Source organism: Trichomonas vaginalis, chromosome III (genome assembly GCF_026262505.1).
Source record: "Trichomonas vaginalis G3 chromosome III, whole genome shotgun sequence".
Taxonomy (NCBI): Eukaryota; Parabasalia; order Trichomonadida; family Trichomonadidae; genus Trichomonas; species Trichomonas vaginalis.
This window is the reverse complement of record NC_067205.1, coordinates 1,433,544-1,448,147: the sequence shown is the minus strand read 5'-3', so window position 1 is coordinate 1,448,147 and position 14,604 is coordinate 1,433,544. Positions and strand designations below refer to the sequence as shown.

The 14,604-nt window shown below is 29.1% G+C and overlaps 3 protein-coding genes across 3 annotated transcripts; 1 reads left to right on the top strand and 2 right to left on the bottom strand.

The window, feature by feature from the left end:
* Window positions 1-30: 30 nt before the first annotated feature.
* On the bottom strand, window positions 31-825 carry TVAGG3_0620390 (uncharacterized protein; the record flags this gene model as incomplete). Its single annotated transcript, XM_001316292.1, has 1 exon — window positions 88-816. The coding sequence occupies one exon, from the start codon at window positions 814-816 to the stop codon at window positions 88-90; it is 729 nt and encodes a 242-aa protein (XP_001316327.1).
* A 702-nt stretch (window positions 826-1,527) lies between these two features.
* Window positions 1,528-2,625, bottom strand: TVAGG3_0620380 (uncharacterized protein; the record flags this gene model as incomplete). Its single annotated transcript, XM_001316291.2, has 1 exon — window positions 1,603-2,625. One exon carries the CDS (start codon window positions 2,623-2,625, stop codon window positions 1,603-1,605), a length of 1,023 nt encoding a protein of 340 aa, XP_001316326.1.
* An 8,338-nt stretch (window positions 2,626-10,963) lies between these two features.
* Window positions 10,964-11,812, top strand: TVAGG3_0620370 (uncharacterized protein; the record flags this gene model as incomplete). Its single annotated transcript, XM_001316290.2, has 1 exon — window positions 11,136-11,561. One exon carries the CDS (start codon window positions 11,136-11,138, stop codon window positions 11,559-11,561), a length of 426 nt encoding a protein of 141 aa, XP_001316325.1.
* Between the last annotated feature and the right edge of the window lie 2,792 nt (window positions 11,813-14,604).

Below are 14,604 nucleotides of genomic sequence, written 5' to 3'. Positions count from 1 at the left end.
ATTGTTGAAAAATCATAAGAAAACTAGAGACAGAAATCAGTTTAAAACAGACAAATAAATAATAAAGAATACAACCAACGTTACAGTTCAGCTTGAAGATGGAGCTGATGGCGTTGATAGCTTTTCTTGCTGATAATTTGAGCTTCCAGATTGAGTACTTAAATCAGAACCGATTTGATTTAAGTTGTAAAGGAAAATCGTAATAAATTTCTTCATTTCCGCATGATCATGACATTGGAAGAGGAGATCAGATCTTTGCTGCTTAGAAGCTTTTACAACCATCTCAAAGCATGCTCCTTGCCTTGTATCGAATCTAACTGGGCGTAAATAAACTACATCTGAGTACTTAAAGAGAGTTGATTCTGTTTGTGATCGCATTGTCTTAAATCCCGAAGGAGACAAATTGCATTCGACGCTGCGTCCGCCAAGGAACCCAATGTTTTTATCCTTAAATGAGGATTCAAAAGTTGTTACCTGCTGATCGCTGGATAAAAATGTGTTCCAGCAGTCTCTTCCTTTAACGAGGGCCTCGTAAAAATCTAAAATTTCGAATCGATTATTAGTTGAAATAAAAATTTGCCATTCTCCAATTGGACCAAATGTATTTAAAACAAGTGAGTTAATAGGAAGTGCATCTTCTGCATTTCCAGGTCTAAAGTTTACGAATCCTAAGTGAATAGTGATAAGTGGAGGTTCGAGGGGTTTTACAGATATTTCAAGCCAATATTCGTTAACAGTAACCCATCTGAGAGTTGGCTTCTGCTTTGACTTCTTTAAGTCTGTTGGTGTGTTCATATACCATCCAACTTGAAACATCTTTTTTTTTATTATTTTTGTCAAAAAAATTGATTTTGGATGGATAACAAAATAAAGCTGCCGTATCATTCACTTCACTGCTAAACCAAACACGATATTTGCTATCATCCTATGAATAATTAGGCTTATTATATGAGAAATACATCCACAGATCATATGTAACGACAAATAAAGATTTTTGGATGCATAGTGACCACACACGAATAGAGTTTACTCATATTTATACTTCTTTTCAACCTTTATTACATATTAAATATCGAAATGAAGATCTATCCTATTAAACCATTTGTAATAAGTATTAAAAGATCTAACCCCAGTTTTCTATATTTAAAAACTCTTAATGAGGTTTAGTAATTTGTGAAATATTGTTTATTTTTTTTCTAATACTTGATTTACAAGCACAGAGCAATATAATGGACATAAAAATGCATTTTGAATGCAGTTCATTCACGAGCCAAGCAGATTTCTTTCATACTATCACTACATATCATGAATGGTATTTTTTAATAATAAAATCGAATTTGAATGAACATGAACTACCTTAGAAGTGAATAACAAAAATAATTACATTCATTAAAGGCATTTCGATCCATTTCATTTTCAGAAATATGCCAATTTATACTTTTTTATAGTTTCCGATGCTCTAAATACAAGCTATTGAAAATAGTATTATATTCCTAAAAAATATATATATTTAAAAAATATGTTTTTTTTTTTAAAAAATGCATAGTAAAATTAAGGATGAAACGCGAAACTATAATACCGACACAATGATTACATGTTTTCTTAAGAGGATGAGGATGAATAGAAAGAAGATGATGAATAAGATGAAGAAGATTTCTTCGATTTCTTCTTCTTGCAGCAGCAGCAACAAATGCAGAGGCAAATGATAAGAATAAGGATGAAAACGATGAGGGCAGCAGCTGCAATAAAGCCCCAAATAGGAATTTCAATTGGGCCTGTAAGTGTCCAGAAATTGAAAATTTGGTTTTTATTTGAAATGGAACCAAATACTTGTGGAACATATTTTGGACGGTCAGAAATCTTGTAGCTTATTTTAGAAGAGATTTTGATTGTGTAATCTCCATCTTTTTGCTCTGCTCCAGGGTTCTGTTTATTTGTAACAACAACACTTGAAGAAAATGATTTCTCACCTGAAGATTCCTCTGAAGTGGTTGATTCATTATCATTTGATGTTGATAAAGCTATGATTCCATTTTTTGACAAACCACTCCATTTCAAGTCCATCTTACCACCAACATTGATTGGAACGAAACCGTAAATTATGTCATAGACCTTATTAGATTCACTTACCTCTTTATACGAGGTCTGGAAGGAAAGTTTACTGAACGAGGAATAGTACATGTTAAATTTATCACCTGATTCAAAGGTTAATGAAGGAAGTGCTCCAACGAACACAACTGTCGTTTCTGTGGATTTTTTATTTGTAAGTTTAACTACTGTAGGCTTTGAAGGGGCAAGAGACGCTTCGGAATTAACTGTTTTAATTTCTGAATTACTGGATACACCAGCAAAGCTTGAAGATTCGACAGCGGTTCCATATGCACCATTTTCATAAAAAGAAGCTGCGAGTTTGAGACCTTCTCCGAATATGAAAACTGTTTGGACAGCAAAACACTTTGAAGAGCTACCCCCGATTTGATATGAAGCTTGTTCACCAACATCTACTAAAACGCTTTCAATTGTAGAAGCATTGCATTCTGCAAAAGGAGAGTTAATCCTTGTATCATAAAAGAGTGTACTATTAGAATGAAAAGGTAAAGTGCCAGTAGATAATATGTGTATCATTTGCAATTAACAGAAATTTATTTTCGTAGATAAAAAAAATTGAAATACATTCAAAAGATATAAACCGAATTACAATAAATTTGTCAAGAAATAACATTATTTATTTAATATTATATAAATCTCTAAATTGAATAAAAATTAAGTTTTTGATAGATATAAAAGATATAAGCTGTAAATATTGATTGTTAAAATTCATCGATAATATGAGAAATGTATTACGGTTAGATTTTACATAAATTTTCTTCCAAAATGAAAATCAGTTTATTGGTATTAAAATTTAATAGTTGATAAAAAGCTATATAATATACTGAGTTAATGAGTTAAACTTGGTGGTTATATCGATAGAACATTAAATAGTTTTAATACCGAAGATAAAAAAATAAGGTAAATATCAAGTCTCATCACACTTTTCAATGCTCGATTTTAAAAAACTGTTTAAAAATGGAGCTTATATTGAAATAGTGTAGAGACTAAAAATTACCACAGACTATTTCAGAGGATTGAGTTGCCACTCAATCCTCTGAAAAGTCTGAGGTAATTTGCAAACTTAACGTTTTTATATAATTGAAAGAGTTAATATATAATGTAAACTATAGAAAAGTATAAACATTTTTAGATAAAAACTATAAAATGTGAAGTACATTCAGAGGCATAACAAATTTTAAACTAAATTCTTGAAAAACCGTTGCATATTGAAATATTACTTATGTCAATTTATATATAAGATCATTCTAAGTCATTGCTAGAATTCAAATATCCTATTTACTTTAAAATTTCTTTAATCGCTATCGTCATTCAAAAAATTGCCTTTTCATATCAGAATTTTTCTACTGGCTCTAGCCAGAAAACATTGTTGATTATATATTTATATTTAATCAAATTTCATGTATAGTTAAGGATGCTAAAAGTGGGGAACGATAAGGAAATTGAGAGCTCCCCGGCCCCTCCCGGTGAATCCCCATAGGTTTTTTTAGTCATTTTATTGAAATTTTTATTTTTTTGGAAGGAAAAAATGAAGAAAAAGCGCAATTTATACGAGTAAAATATAAGTATTTTAGCTATTCTAGCTATATACTATGTTTTCTTCTAATTTTAGTAAAAGTGGGGGAATTCAATTTTTTGAGAGAATTGTGGGAAAACCGTTCCCCTTCACTTTGGGTTATGCAAAAACTAGCATTCTGTAATTGATAGAGCCGCAAGAGTATCACTTTGACCGAGGGGGAACTTATCCCCGGAGGTTTGGTGCGGTCAAAAACGATCTTCTAGTTGGACGCATAAAATTTTCAAATTCTGAATTTGCGTCCATGATTCAAATATCGTAATAACCAGCTTAACAAAAATTAAATCACACGTTTTTTGTCTCACGATAGCTTCATTTTATTTATTTTCAATACAAAATCCTTAAAAAAATACTAATCAGCTATGATTATATTCAAATATATAAACAACATTTACTAATTCTTCATGTATTTTGCGCTCTCATCTAAAATTTGGCTTAATGTCATAGAATTTGGGACTTTCTTATGAGTAATGGTATTAAGTTTTTACTAAGCAGACATTTACAAAGCTAAAATTATTTATTTTCAATCTAATGCTTGATCTTTTACCTATAAAAATTCGATAATGAGTGATTTTTTCTTTTTTTAGTCAAAATACAAGTATGAATCTGTAATAAAATTTCATAGTCATATGAACGATGAGAAAGTTATAAGCCAAAAGACTGATAAAAATGTAAAATTAAATTTTATAAGTCTAGTATAGCTCTGAGAATACTTTATCGAAAGTACTCGAGAGCTAAACAAAATTGGCGTTAAGATTAAGGAAACGATGCCCAAGTTTTGGCGAATTAAAATATAGATAATGAAATAAACTTGTTGTACGCTAAATTTATAATGAGACGTCTTTGTTAATGTCTGCTATGTCAAGTTATCCAAGTGGATCTGATGATATATATAGCAGGAATGTATTTTAATTTATAGTTAAAACCGTTTTTATCGTTTTTATTTCATATCACATGGCTGTACCCACAATAAATTTTTCCCCGTCGATTTGTAAAGTTCCCCACTTTTAGCATCCTTAGTATAGTGAATTCAATCATTAAAAAAAAACTAAATTTATAAATTTCCAAATAAAAATACGTAATTAGAATTTCAAAAATTGAGAAATGAGAGTTGTCCCATTTACTCAACCTAAGTCACAAAATCTAAGTAGTGAGGCTCTCAAAAATTGAACCGTACTCCATACAAAATTTGTGTACCCTCACTACTTAGATTTTGTGGCCTTCAATTGAGAGGTTAGTTTTGATAGAGCACGTTATAAAATTAAAAGGGAAAAATAAATAAAATTTAAACGTTTCATTATATATAATGTAAGGAGTGTAATTCCAAATTTTCTAAAAACTATTCAAATTTGAGCATTTTTTTGGAAATAGTAAATCTAATATGTACATCTAATAACAACATGATTCATCACCTTTTCAAGCTCTGCAGTCAATTTTTTGAAATTTGATTGAAATAAATGTAGCAAAAATTACATTTCATTAGGGAATATATGAGTTTCTCTGGAAACAGGCTGATAAATTTTAAATTTTGTCCAATCAACATGAATGCATTGAGAAATTTGGATTGATTTTCTGGTAGAATCTGGAACAATTCAACCATGTATAAATGGATCATGTAATCATCATGAAATGTTAGTGTTAGAGTTCAAAAGAAACAGAATGAGTGGAAATCAAACACAATCTGAATAATTTTAAACGTATACAATCTTTAAGTTTGTATTTTGAATTCTACATATATGATTGTGTAATTCGTTCTTTCAAATTTTCGGATTCAGGCATGTTTTGATAACATTCATTCCCAAAAACGTCAATTAACAATTAAATTTAGTGTATTTTAAATATATATACGTATTATATTTTATAAATTATATTAAATTCGCAAAATTTTAAGTTTTAAACAAAAATAAAAAATGTTCAAAATATGAAATTATGCATAGGATATTAAAATTTACATGTTAGCAATTTTTTTGAATTGCTTTCAATTTTCATATTGAAATTTTTAAGATTTTTTTCTGAAATAATAAGCAAGAATATCAACCTAAATAATATTAAATTCCATGAGTTAATTTCCCCTCAAAAGTCATTGACCGCCTCTCAATCTAGATTTTGTGAGTCCTTTATTACAGGCAACTTAGATGTCTAAGCCTATATTTTTCTAATGACCCATTAAACCTCATATAGTAAAGTCAAGGGCAGATGAATTTTGTTCCAACAATTTAAGAATTTTTAATTCACAATAAAATTTGAACCTATAACAAATACCAAAATTTAGCTCAAACTTCAAAAACGATTTTCAAATAAATACATTCCACCCCAATTGTTATTCATTGTTGGAGTTCATGTCATGGCGTAGTTTTGCGTCATATCTTTCATGATATCTCTCCTAAATCTTTACTGAGTTTCAATGTTTGGGATTATCTCACATACTTTCCTAAAATCTAAAAAAATTGATAACTTTACACAGTAATTCAATCGTTCAAAAAAAAATCATTTGAAATCACAAGTATGCTATGAGTTATGGATTCAAATCAACAATAGAGAAGAGTTTCCACCTTAAATCAATCGAATCTATATAAGTAATTGTGTATTTGATACCCTATATTTCCAACTCTTGGAAAATTTTCATGACCCCCTACCCAGGGTCCTAAAATGGGTATTTTCCTCACACAGACACCGTGGTTTTTTGAGCCTGGAAATAAATAGCGCAGACAGTTTCTACATATAGAGACATGCTTATACTTAGAGTTTGACGGGAATCTAAAGTGATTTTTTTCTGCATCGCGAAATCTAATGCAATCTCAAAATCATGAAGAAACTGCGAATCGGAGCGCAATTTTTTAATATGTTAATATATAAAGGTACCCCTACTACTGCAAATGCTTCAAATGAAAATCTAAGAAATCAGATTAATTTGATCACATTAGTATAGTATTGGTCAAACCAAAAACTCATATGTTGATATATAGCCTATAGATATTCATATTATCTACTTTTCATTGAATTACATAAGATTTAATAATCTCATAAATATTCTTTTTAATTTTCCGAATTCCGTGTGCATTTAGATTGCCTATACCTGTATATAATAATTCTAGAATGGTTTGGTTAGATATTAAGTTTTTTAGATTAATATTTTAACATTTCGATAAAACATGCATTTGTTCCATTTTAGAATCGCCATTGAACTCTGGTTTGACTAACATGATGTTGTATGATCAAATAAATTCTAACTTCATGAGATAAATTTTGAAATTAGAAAATGCGATATCTGACTCAAATATTTATCTGAACACATTTAACATTCAATGATAAACTAAAGTACTATACAGCAGATTCGATTTGGCTTATATTTTATATAATCAACTAAGAATCCTATAAAATTGTGCTATTCACGTTGCTCAAAGATGTATTGAACATTCACTACTTGTGTATTGATAAAATTAGATATAGATTCTAATGTAAATCGATATTTTGAAAATTCATATATATTTTGTCTTGGTTTGGCATTTGATCGTGTTGAAACCGGAATTGCAATATATATCATCTAAATATATAACTATCAAAATATGAGCTATAGATTTTTAAATTATTCTCCTGAATATGAGTGACTAACATAATTATATTGAATTGAGTAGTAAGAATCTTAAATATTAGAATCTGACGATAATTTATTATAACTGTATAAAGGAACAAGACTATAAATGATGATGAAAATAAAGATTAAATTTAAATCTGAAAATTTGAAAACATTAAGTGTATTGTGCACTCTTGTCGGTCACAGTGTCTCATTCCGGGAGACATTGCCTCTGCATGTCTCCCAGAATGATATCAAGTTCCCCATTCATAACTTGAATGCGAAACTTTGACCGACAAGAGTGTATTGTGCACTCTTGTCGGTTGAAAGTTCTGCAATCAGAAGAAGATTGTTGAACAATCCGCCATTCCAGGAGGCATGAGCTTGTTATGTCTCCTGAAATGGCACATATTTGATAATTCATGGACCAGAACTTTGCACGCAATCAGACAAAAGATTGCGACAGAGTAACTGGGAAGACAGCAACTTGAAGCGATAAGCTGCTTGGGTGCTGTCTCCCAGATGCATCTGTCGGGCAAAGTCTCAAAGGAGCAGAACTTTGCACGCAATCAGACAAAAGATTGCGACAGAGTAACTGGGAAGACAGCAACTTGAAGCGATAAGCTGCTTGGGTGCTGTCTCCCAGATGCATCTGTCGGGCAAAGTCTCAAAGGAGCAGAACTTTGCACGCAATCAGACAAAAGATTGCGACAGAGTAACTGGGAAGACAGCAACTTGAAGCGAAGTTTTGTTTTCGAGTCTTTGGTTAAGAAATCTTAACAAAAAAAAAAGAAAAAAATCAGATAAAGTTGTCAATAACTTCATCAGTTAATGCTCACCTATGGGAGGTGTTTTGCGGGAGCTGGGGGTATCTTGGTGAGTACTCAGGAGGCCAAGAAGGGCACCCCAACCGACATTATCCTGATGAATTCAGTTGTCAACCATTCTGAAAACCGCCGAAACCGTCGTGTGTAGAGAAATTGTTTAAATTTATTTTTTTTCAGATTTAAATAAAAATAAGAAATGTTTACTATTATGGATTTTGAAATTTTTTTAAATTAAGAGTAGGAGATGAGACAAATTTAAATTTTTAAGAAATATTTGGAATAAGGGTTTCGTTTTGCTAAAATTGTCACTTTTATAGCATATTTGTTTTTGGATGTTTTGCGAAACCAAAAAAAAAAAAAAAACTATGATATACAATGTGTGTGTAAAGAAAATACTTTATTTACTAGTTAAAAAATCATTTGGTATTGATCAAGTTATTTTTTCTGGATAAGATATTATATGGATAATTGGATAGAAAATACAATTATATAATCTTGTACCTGGTTTAATTAAGCTAATTGTCATCAGAAACTTGTAATTTTTATGAATTTCAGATTTTCTTTTCATTACTGCTTTTCTTAATAGGTCAAGTTCTTATTTACGTTATAAAGTATGATATTTACAAATATCAAGTTATCATGTTTTTTGAGAAATTATGAGAAACAAACAAAAATGAAAAAGATAGGAATAGCAATGAATAGTGATGTGGGTATAGAAAATGTAAGAGATATGAATGCAAAGCAATCAGTATTTAGGACATTGACCATAGATTTCGAAAAAAAAATGCTGCATATTGAGCGAAAACTATGATTATATTATAAGGCTGTCATTTAAAGCATAATGAAACTATTCCCTTTTCATTTTAATCGAATAAGATAGTAAAGATTTTTGAATTAGCTAGAAACTGATGAGATGTTTTCACAAATCAGATTTTTAATCTCTATAATGCATAATTCGCTCAATATCTCAATTTTGATATTGCGAGATATTTTTGCTATCGGTTTCGCAATTTTGACACAATAGCAAGAGGGTTCTATAAGCATTATTATCAACGTAGAATCTGAATATCATATCAGAAAATGTCGCAAATCTGACATTTACCCGACCAAATAGCAAAAATAATTGAATACTTTTCGCAAAAACTTTAAAAATCGATAAAAATATGAAATATAGATATTAAAGAGACTTTTTATATAATATTCATAAAGATTTTCCAAAAATATGATACCGCAAAATTAAAAAAGTGACGTCTTGAGTGGAGTCAAAGGTCGAAATTGCTAGCTAAATGTTTTTTTAGCGAAATTGCGTATTGTACGTTTTTTTCGCAAAACGAAACCCTTATTTGGAAGGGCGTAAGATACGCCAACTTAAATATATTATCAAATGAGAGAAAATCACTCAACAAAAAAACAATTCTTTCAAAAAGTTTGACATTGATCTTTCTAATACATATTTTTGGAAGGGCGTAAGATACGCCAACTTAAATATATTATTAAATATGAGAAAATCACTCAACAAAAAAACAATTCTTTCAAAAAGTTTGACATTGATCTTTCTAATACATATTTTTGGAAGGGCGTAAGATATGCCAACTTAAATATATTATCAAATGAGAGAAAATCACTCAACAAAAAAACAATTCTTTCAAAAAGTTTGACATTGATCTTTCTAATACATATCCTATGGAAGGAGTTTACATTCTCAAAATAAAAACCAGTTCAAAATCTTATTATTCCTTGAATAAAAATCATTTAATTTCAAATCCATTCCAAATCCTTAAATCTGTATTAAAATCATTTTGCCAACAACCAATACAATACAAATTACATTTCCATATATCTTCTTGTCCATTTTAATTTTTTATCTCATTTTATTTAATTTTATTTAAAGCATATAGACATCGAGATCCTTTACACATAGTTATATAAAAGTCAAATACATAATAAATTCTTAATTCTAGAGATATCTCAAAATCTCATTTTTGTAATTTAAAATACCTTTCATTTTTCACAGTACGATCACAACAAACAAGCCATTTACTAATTAACACATATAAGAAAAATATCAAATTACAAAACAACTTTCAATATCATTCGCATCAAATTCTATTTTTTCATAATTATCAACTACATGTTATTATATAATATATGTCGGCGCATATTCCACTCTATACAAGTGTCAGACACACTCACACAAAGCTGTGAGATTCATACCTCTATCAGTAGGACTTCTCAAATCAAGAACACATATGTTTCACTATCGCACATCTGTGTAGGATCTAATTAACCCTTTGGACTGGTACTTCAAAATTTGATAATTTGATAATTTCATGTGATATCATCATTTGCCTTTAAAACAACTGTGCGTTAAACTAGACACGTTTCTCTATCATAATGCAAAATATCAAAGTTTGGGAGATTCCCAAAGTGTCTGAAACTGATCATAAGGGTGAAAAACCGTTTTCCAGAAGTTGGGAACGTAGGGTATCAACAAAAGAATTTTATAAATAATATTCTCCATCCATTTCGTTTTATCTATTGCGTTTGTAACTTAAATCTATTTGTATTATTTATATTTTTCAAAATTCAAAAAAATATTTCATTTTTATTGAAATGTTAATTGTAGTAAATAAGCTCTATGTATTCAAAACCTTTTCATTATACCAAGCATAATAGTTCGAATAAGGAAGAAATATGAATTTTCCTCAAAAGATGGAGATAATCTTCTCCTAAGGTTAATATTTTCTGTAGCAATCATAATAGTTATAGAAACAATCATTTAATTTAACTTCCAAAATTACTCATTCAAAAAACGGTTTTTTATATCGTCAAATATTTGCCGCAAAACATGGATAAATATAACTATTTTCCAAGCGATCACGTCTTTACCCTAATTTAAGGTATTTCCTGTATGTATCCACAAGAATAAACAAAAATTAATGCAGGAGTTAATGTTCCCGGCATCATTGTAAATTTCAGAATAATTGAATAGTTGTAGACAGTTGGCGCAAAATGGAGGCGCCAAGCTATGTGAGTTCACTTCTGGGCGATGTTCAACGAAGAAGATGATATTTACTTCGACTTTGATGTAGTATCATCTCCGTTGACTTCGTGTGATTGCTTCCCAAGCACAAGCCTTACAGTCGAACTTCCTAACAATTCGTTTTTTAACGATAACTGCCATAACCCATCCTATGACTCATGCTGCCGAAAGGATCTATCTTCATTCAACAACTCTAATAATGAATTGTTCCAAAGGGTAGATTCTATGCCTGAAATTAGCTTACCAAATAATGACTACCCGTCATTCTCTGTATTTCAGGCCAAAATGAGTTCTCCTGTGAAGCCAAAGGTATGTCGAAAGCAGTCGGTGGTTTTTCAGCCATTTGCTTCATTCGATGCTACCGAATTAACTGTCAAGGCTCTCCAAAAGACCACTTTTTCTTTACAAAAGCAAACAATCCTTAATTGGTAAGTTTGCTCCAATTATTTTAGTAATTAATTGTTTAATTAAAAATTATTAAGAATTATTCGGATTGACTCTATGTTTTAGTAATATGTAACAATTCAATCTATCTCATTTAAATTATATAGTGTTTGAAATATATTTTGATAGATTTATTAAAGATCGAAATGGAACTAATCCTCCAATTCTGTTCTATTTGTCGCCGTGATGAATATAAACAAATGCCTAGTTTATGAAATTAATAATAATTGAAATAGTTCCAATGAAAGGCAAGTGTGAAGTAAAAGAAAAATTTTTTATTTCATCTTTGTCTTTGGTTTGGTATTGCTTTACATACTTCGAATACCAAAGAATTGTTATCATTCTAAATGCAATCTTGTGGGGAAGCAGAAACACAACAAGTTTCGAAAAATGACAACAATATAATTTAAATATATTTAAAGGAGACTTTAAATTAATCAATCAATGCTGTATCAACAAGCGATTAAAATTTTAAGTAAAATTAGGATGTATCGTTTCAACAACAGTTCATTTTATTTCAAAATCATAAAAGATAAAATAATTTACTAAAATTAATAATAATTATTAAATTTTATATCTAATTCCAGTATCAAAATACCAGCAAAACGCTTATAATTTATTATTTTTAATAATCAGATAGTTTTAAATTGAATTATATTAATTTGAATTAAACTATATTATTAATTGTCAAAGTAATTATGTTGAATTATAATTTTTTTCTCCTCAAATTATTTGACTTTCTTTGATAACAAAAGTTGTGAAATTTTCATGAAATTTAGTTTAAATACCAAGCACTGTGAGTCATGCTGCATTGAAAAATGTAAAATCTTTATGAATTTTCTGAAAGAATACGTTATTTATTTTTTGTTATATTTTCCTTTTAAAAATCAATTCGTTCTAATGATGCAAATATTTTTTCATGGTTAAAATTTTGAATTTTTGTATTAGCTTTCAAAATTTTTTCGTTTTCAACTTTAGGTTATCTAGGAAATTGATATCGGTATAAAACTTAAAAGAGTCAAGTTATCAAAATGTTATCTTTACAAAGAATTTGATAAAGAGAAAATATGACTTTGATGATCTGATATTGCAAATGATTTAATGAGAATGATATCTAATTCTGTATATGTGCTGATGTATAAACAGATGGAATTTTTAGAAAATTTAAATTTTTAAGAAAAAAAATAATTAATTAAAGATTTAAATAGGAACAAATATACCAGTATACATCAATTACTAGTAGCTAATTCAATTGATCTTAGATTGTATCTTATGATTCCACATTAATAAAATAATCAAAGCAATCCTCGTCGTTATCATTGTAATTACACGAGTCAATCATATCTCTATTTTTATTGGAATTCTTGTTTGTTAAAATTGAAATATTATCTGGTATTTTGATTGTTCTATTAATTTGGTATAGATTGCGATAGGCATCATTTAACTTATCATTAAGGAAATTCCAATTTTCGCAAAACCAGCATATAAGTCCTTCCGTTTGGCGCTTTGCGCTTCGATCCAGATTGACGTTGATTTGTTTTGACAATTCATTTGCCAAATTCAGGAGCCCTATTCTACCATTGCAATTGGGTAGTGAAAACAAAAATTTACTGAGTTCGTAGTACAATTGTCCTGCAAGCCTGCGGCGAGAGTCAATTTTGGACCTAATGAGAAGATATTCTTTGCTCTCATTCCGTCCATATTTATGTGTCTGAATCACAACCATATTGCCTAGACTCATGCAAAATAATTATTCCACTAATGAGATAACTATTCAAAATTTCAATGAATTCGATGAAATAAAATTCATTAAAAATCCAAGGAAAATCCACAGCATATTAGAAATGCATACTAATTGTTTTCTTAATTCTATCAAAAAATGTAAATCTAACCACTTTTTGATTTAAGTTCTCAAATTATTTGTGAGTTCCGATTAAAATTGAAATCGTAAGTTGTGAATATTTCAGGCTATAAAGCTTTTGATCAATTTTTATCATAATTTTATTTTTAAATCTGAATTATATTATTCATATCATATATCAATATTGATATTCTAAAAAATTAGGCAAAGTGGCAATAATTGAACTACATTGCTTGTAGATGCAGGTAATATTGTTGGAAGATAGCATAATCTCATGGGTTTTAAAAATTATTTCTCAATTTTTTAAAAATATTCCATCAAATGATGAATATAATCTGAATAACATAATGAGAATAATTCAAGTGTGGTATGTTCAATGTTTTGCCTTTCGAAAAGAACTCAATTTTAAAAATAATTCAAAATAAAAATGTGACTATAATTTCGATTTTGTAATAATATTACTGCTAATGAGATAGTTTTCAATATGATTAATCATAATATATTAATTTTTGTGGTGTTTTTCAGAGAAATCTTTTGAAATAAAGCAAATAATATAGATAATAGGATATTTTGTAATTTTATGCAGCCTTGAAAACCCGTAACTTTCTATGGTGCTTGCAACAAAAGAATTCATAAAAACCTCAGGTCGTGCTCTTAATTATCAAAGAAAAATTGAAAAGAGTTCTCAAATTGAAATGGTCCAATGTCTTATTTTAAAATAAAAATGAATAATATTATTTAACACCAGTATAAGAATATAATGAATTTTATGCAGAAGAGATACTATTGAATTAGTGTTTACCACCAAAGTCATAATTAATAACATGATCATAATATCTATATGTATCATTTTCAACTTGAAATCGATAATGGCTTTTTGGCTATTTTTTATATGGATAAACATTTGGGAAATCCTTATTCTCATTATCCCGATTGAGAAATTGAATATTTCATCAATCAATCACAAGATAAAAATATTTATTGTATAGAGGCTTAATGAATTCTACGAATACATTGGTCAAATTGGCTGACATCTAGTTTTTCATGATCTCTTTGGCGATTATTGGTAATACGATAATTTTTATTTATCCAATGTCAAATTAGATTTAGAACTCAGGTAGCCATTCAGCATCACAATATTTTTATGGAATATAAAAAGATCACATATCA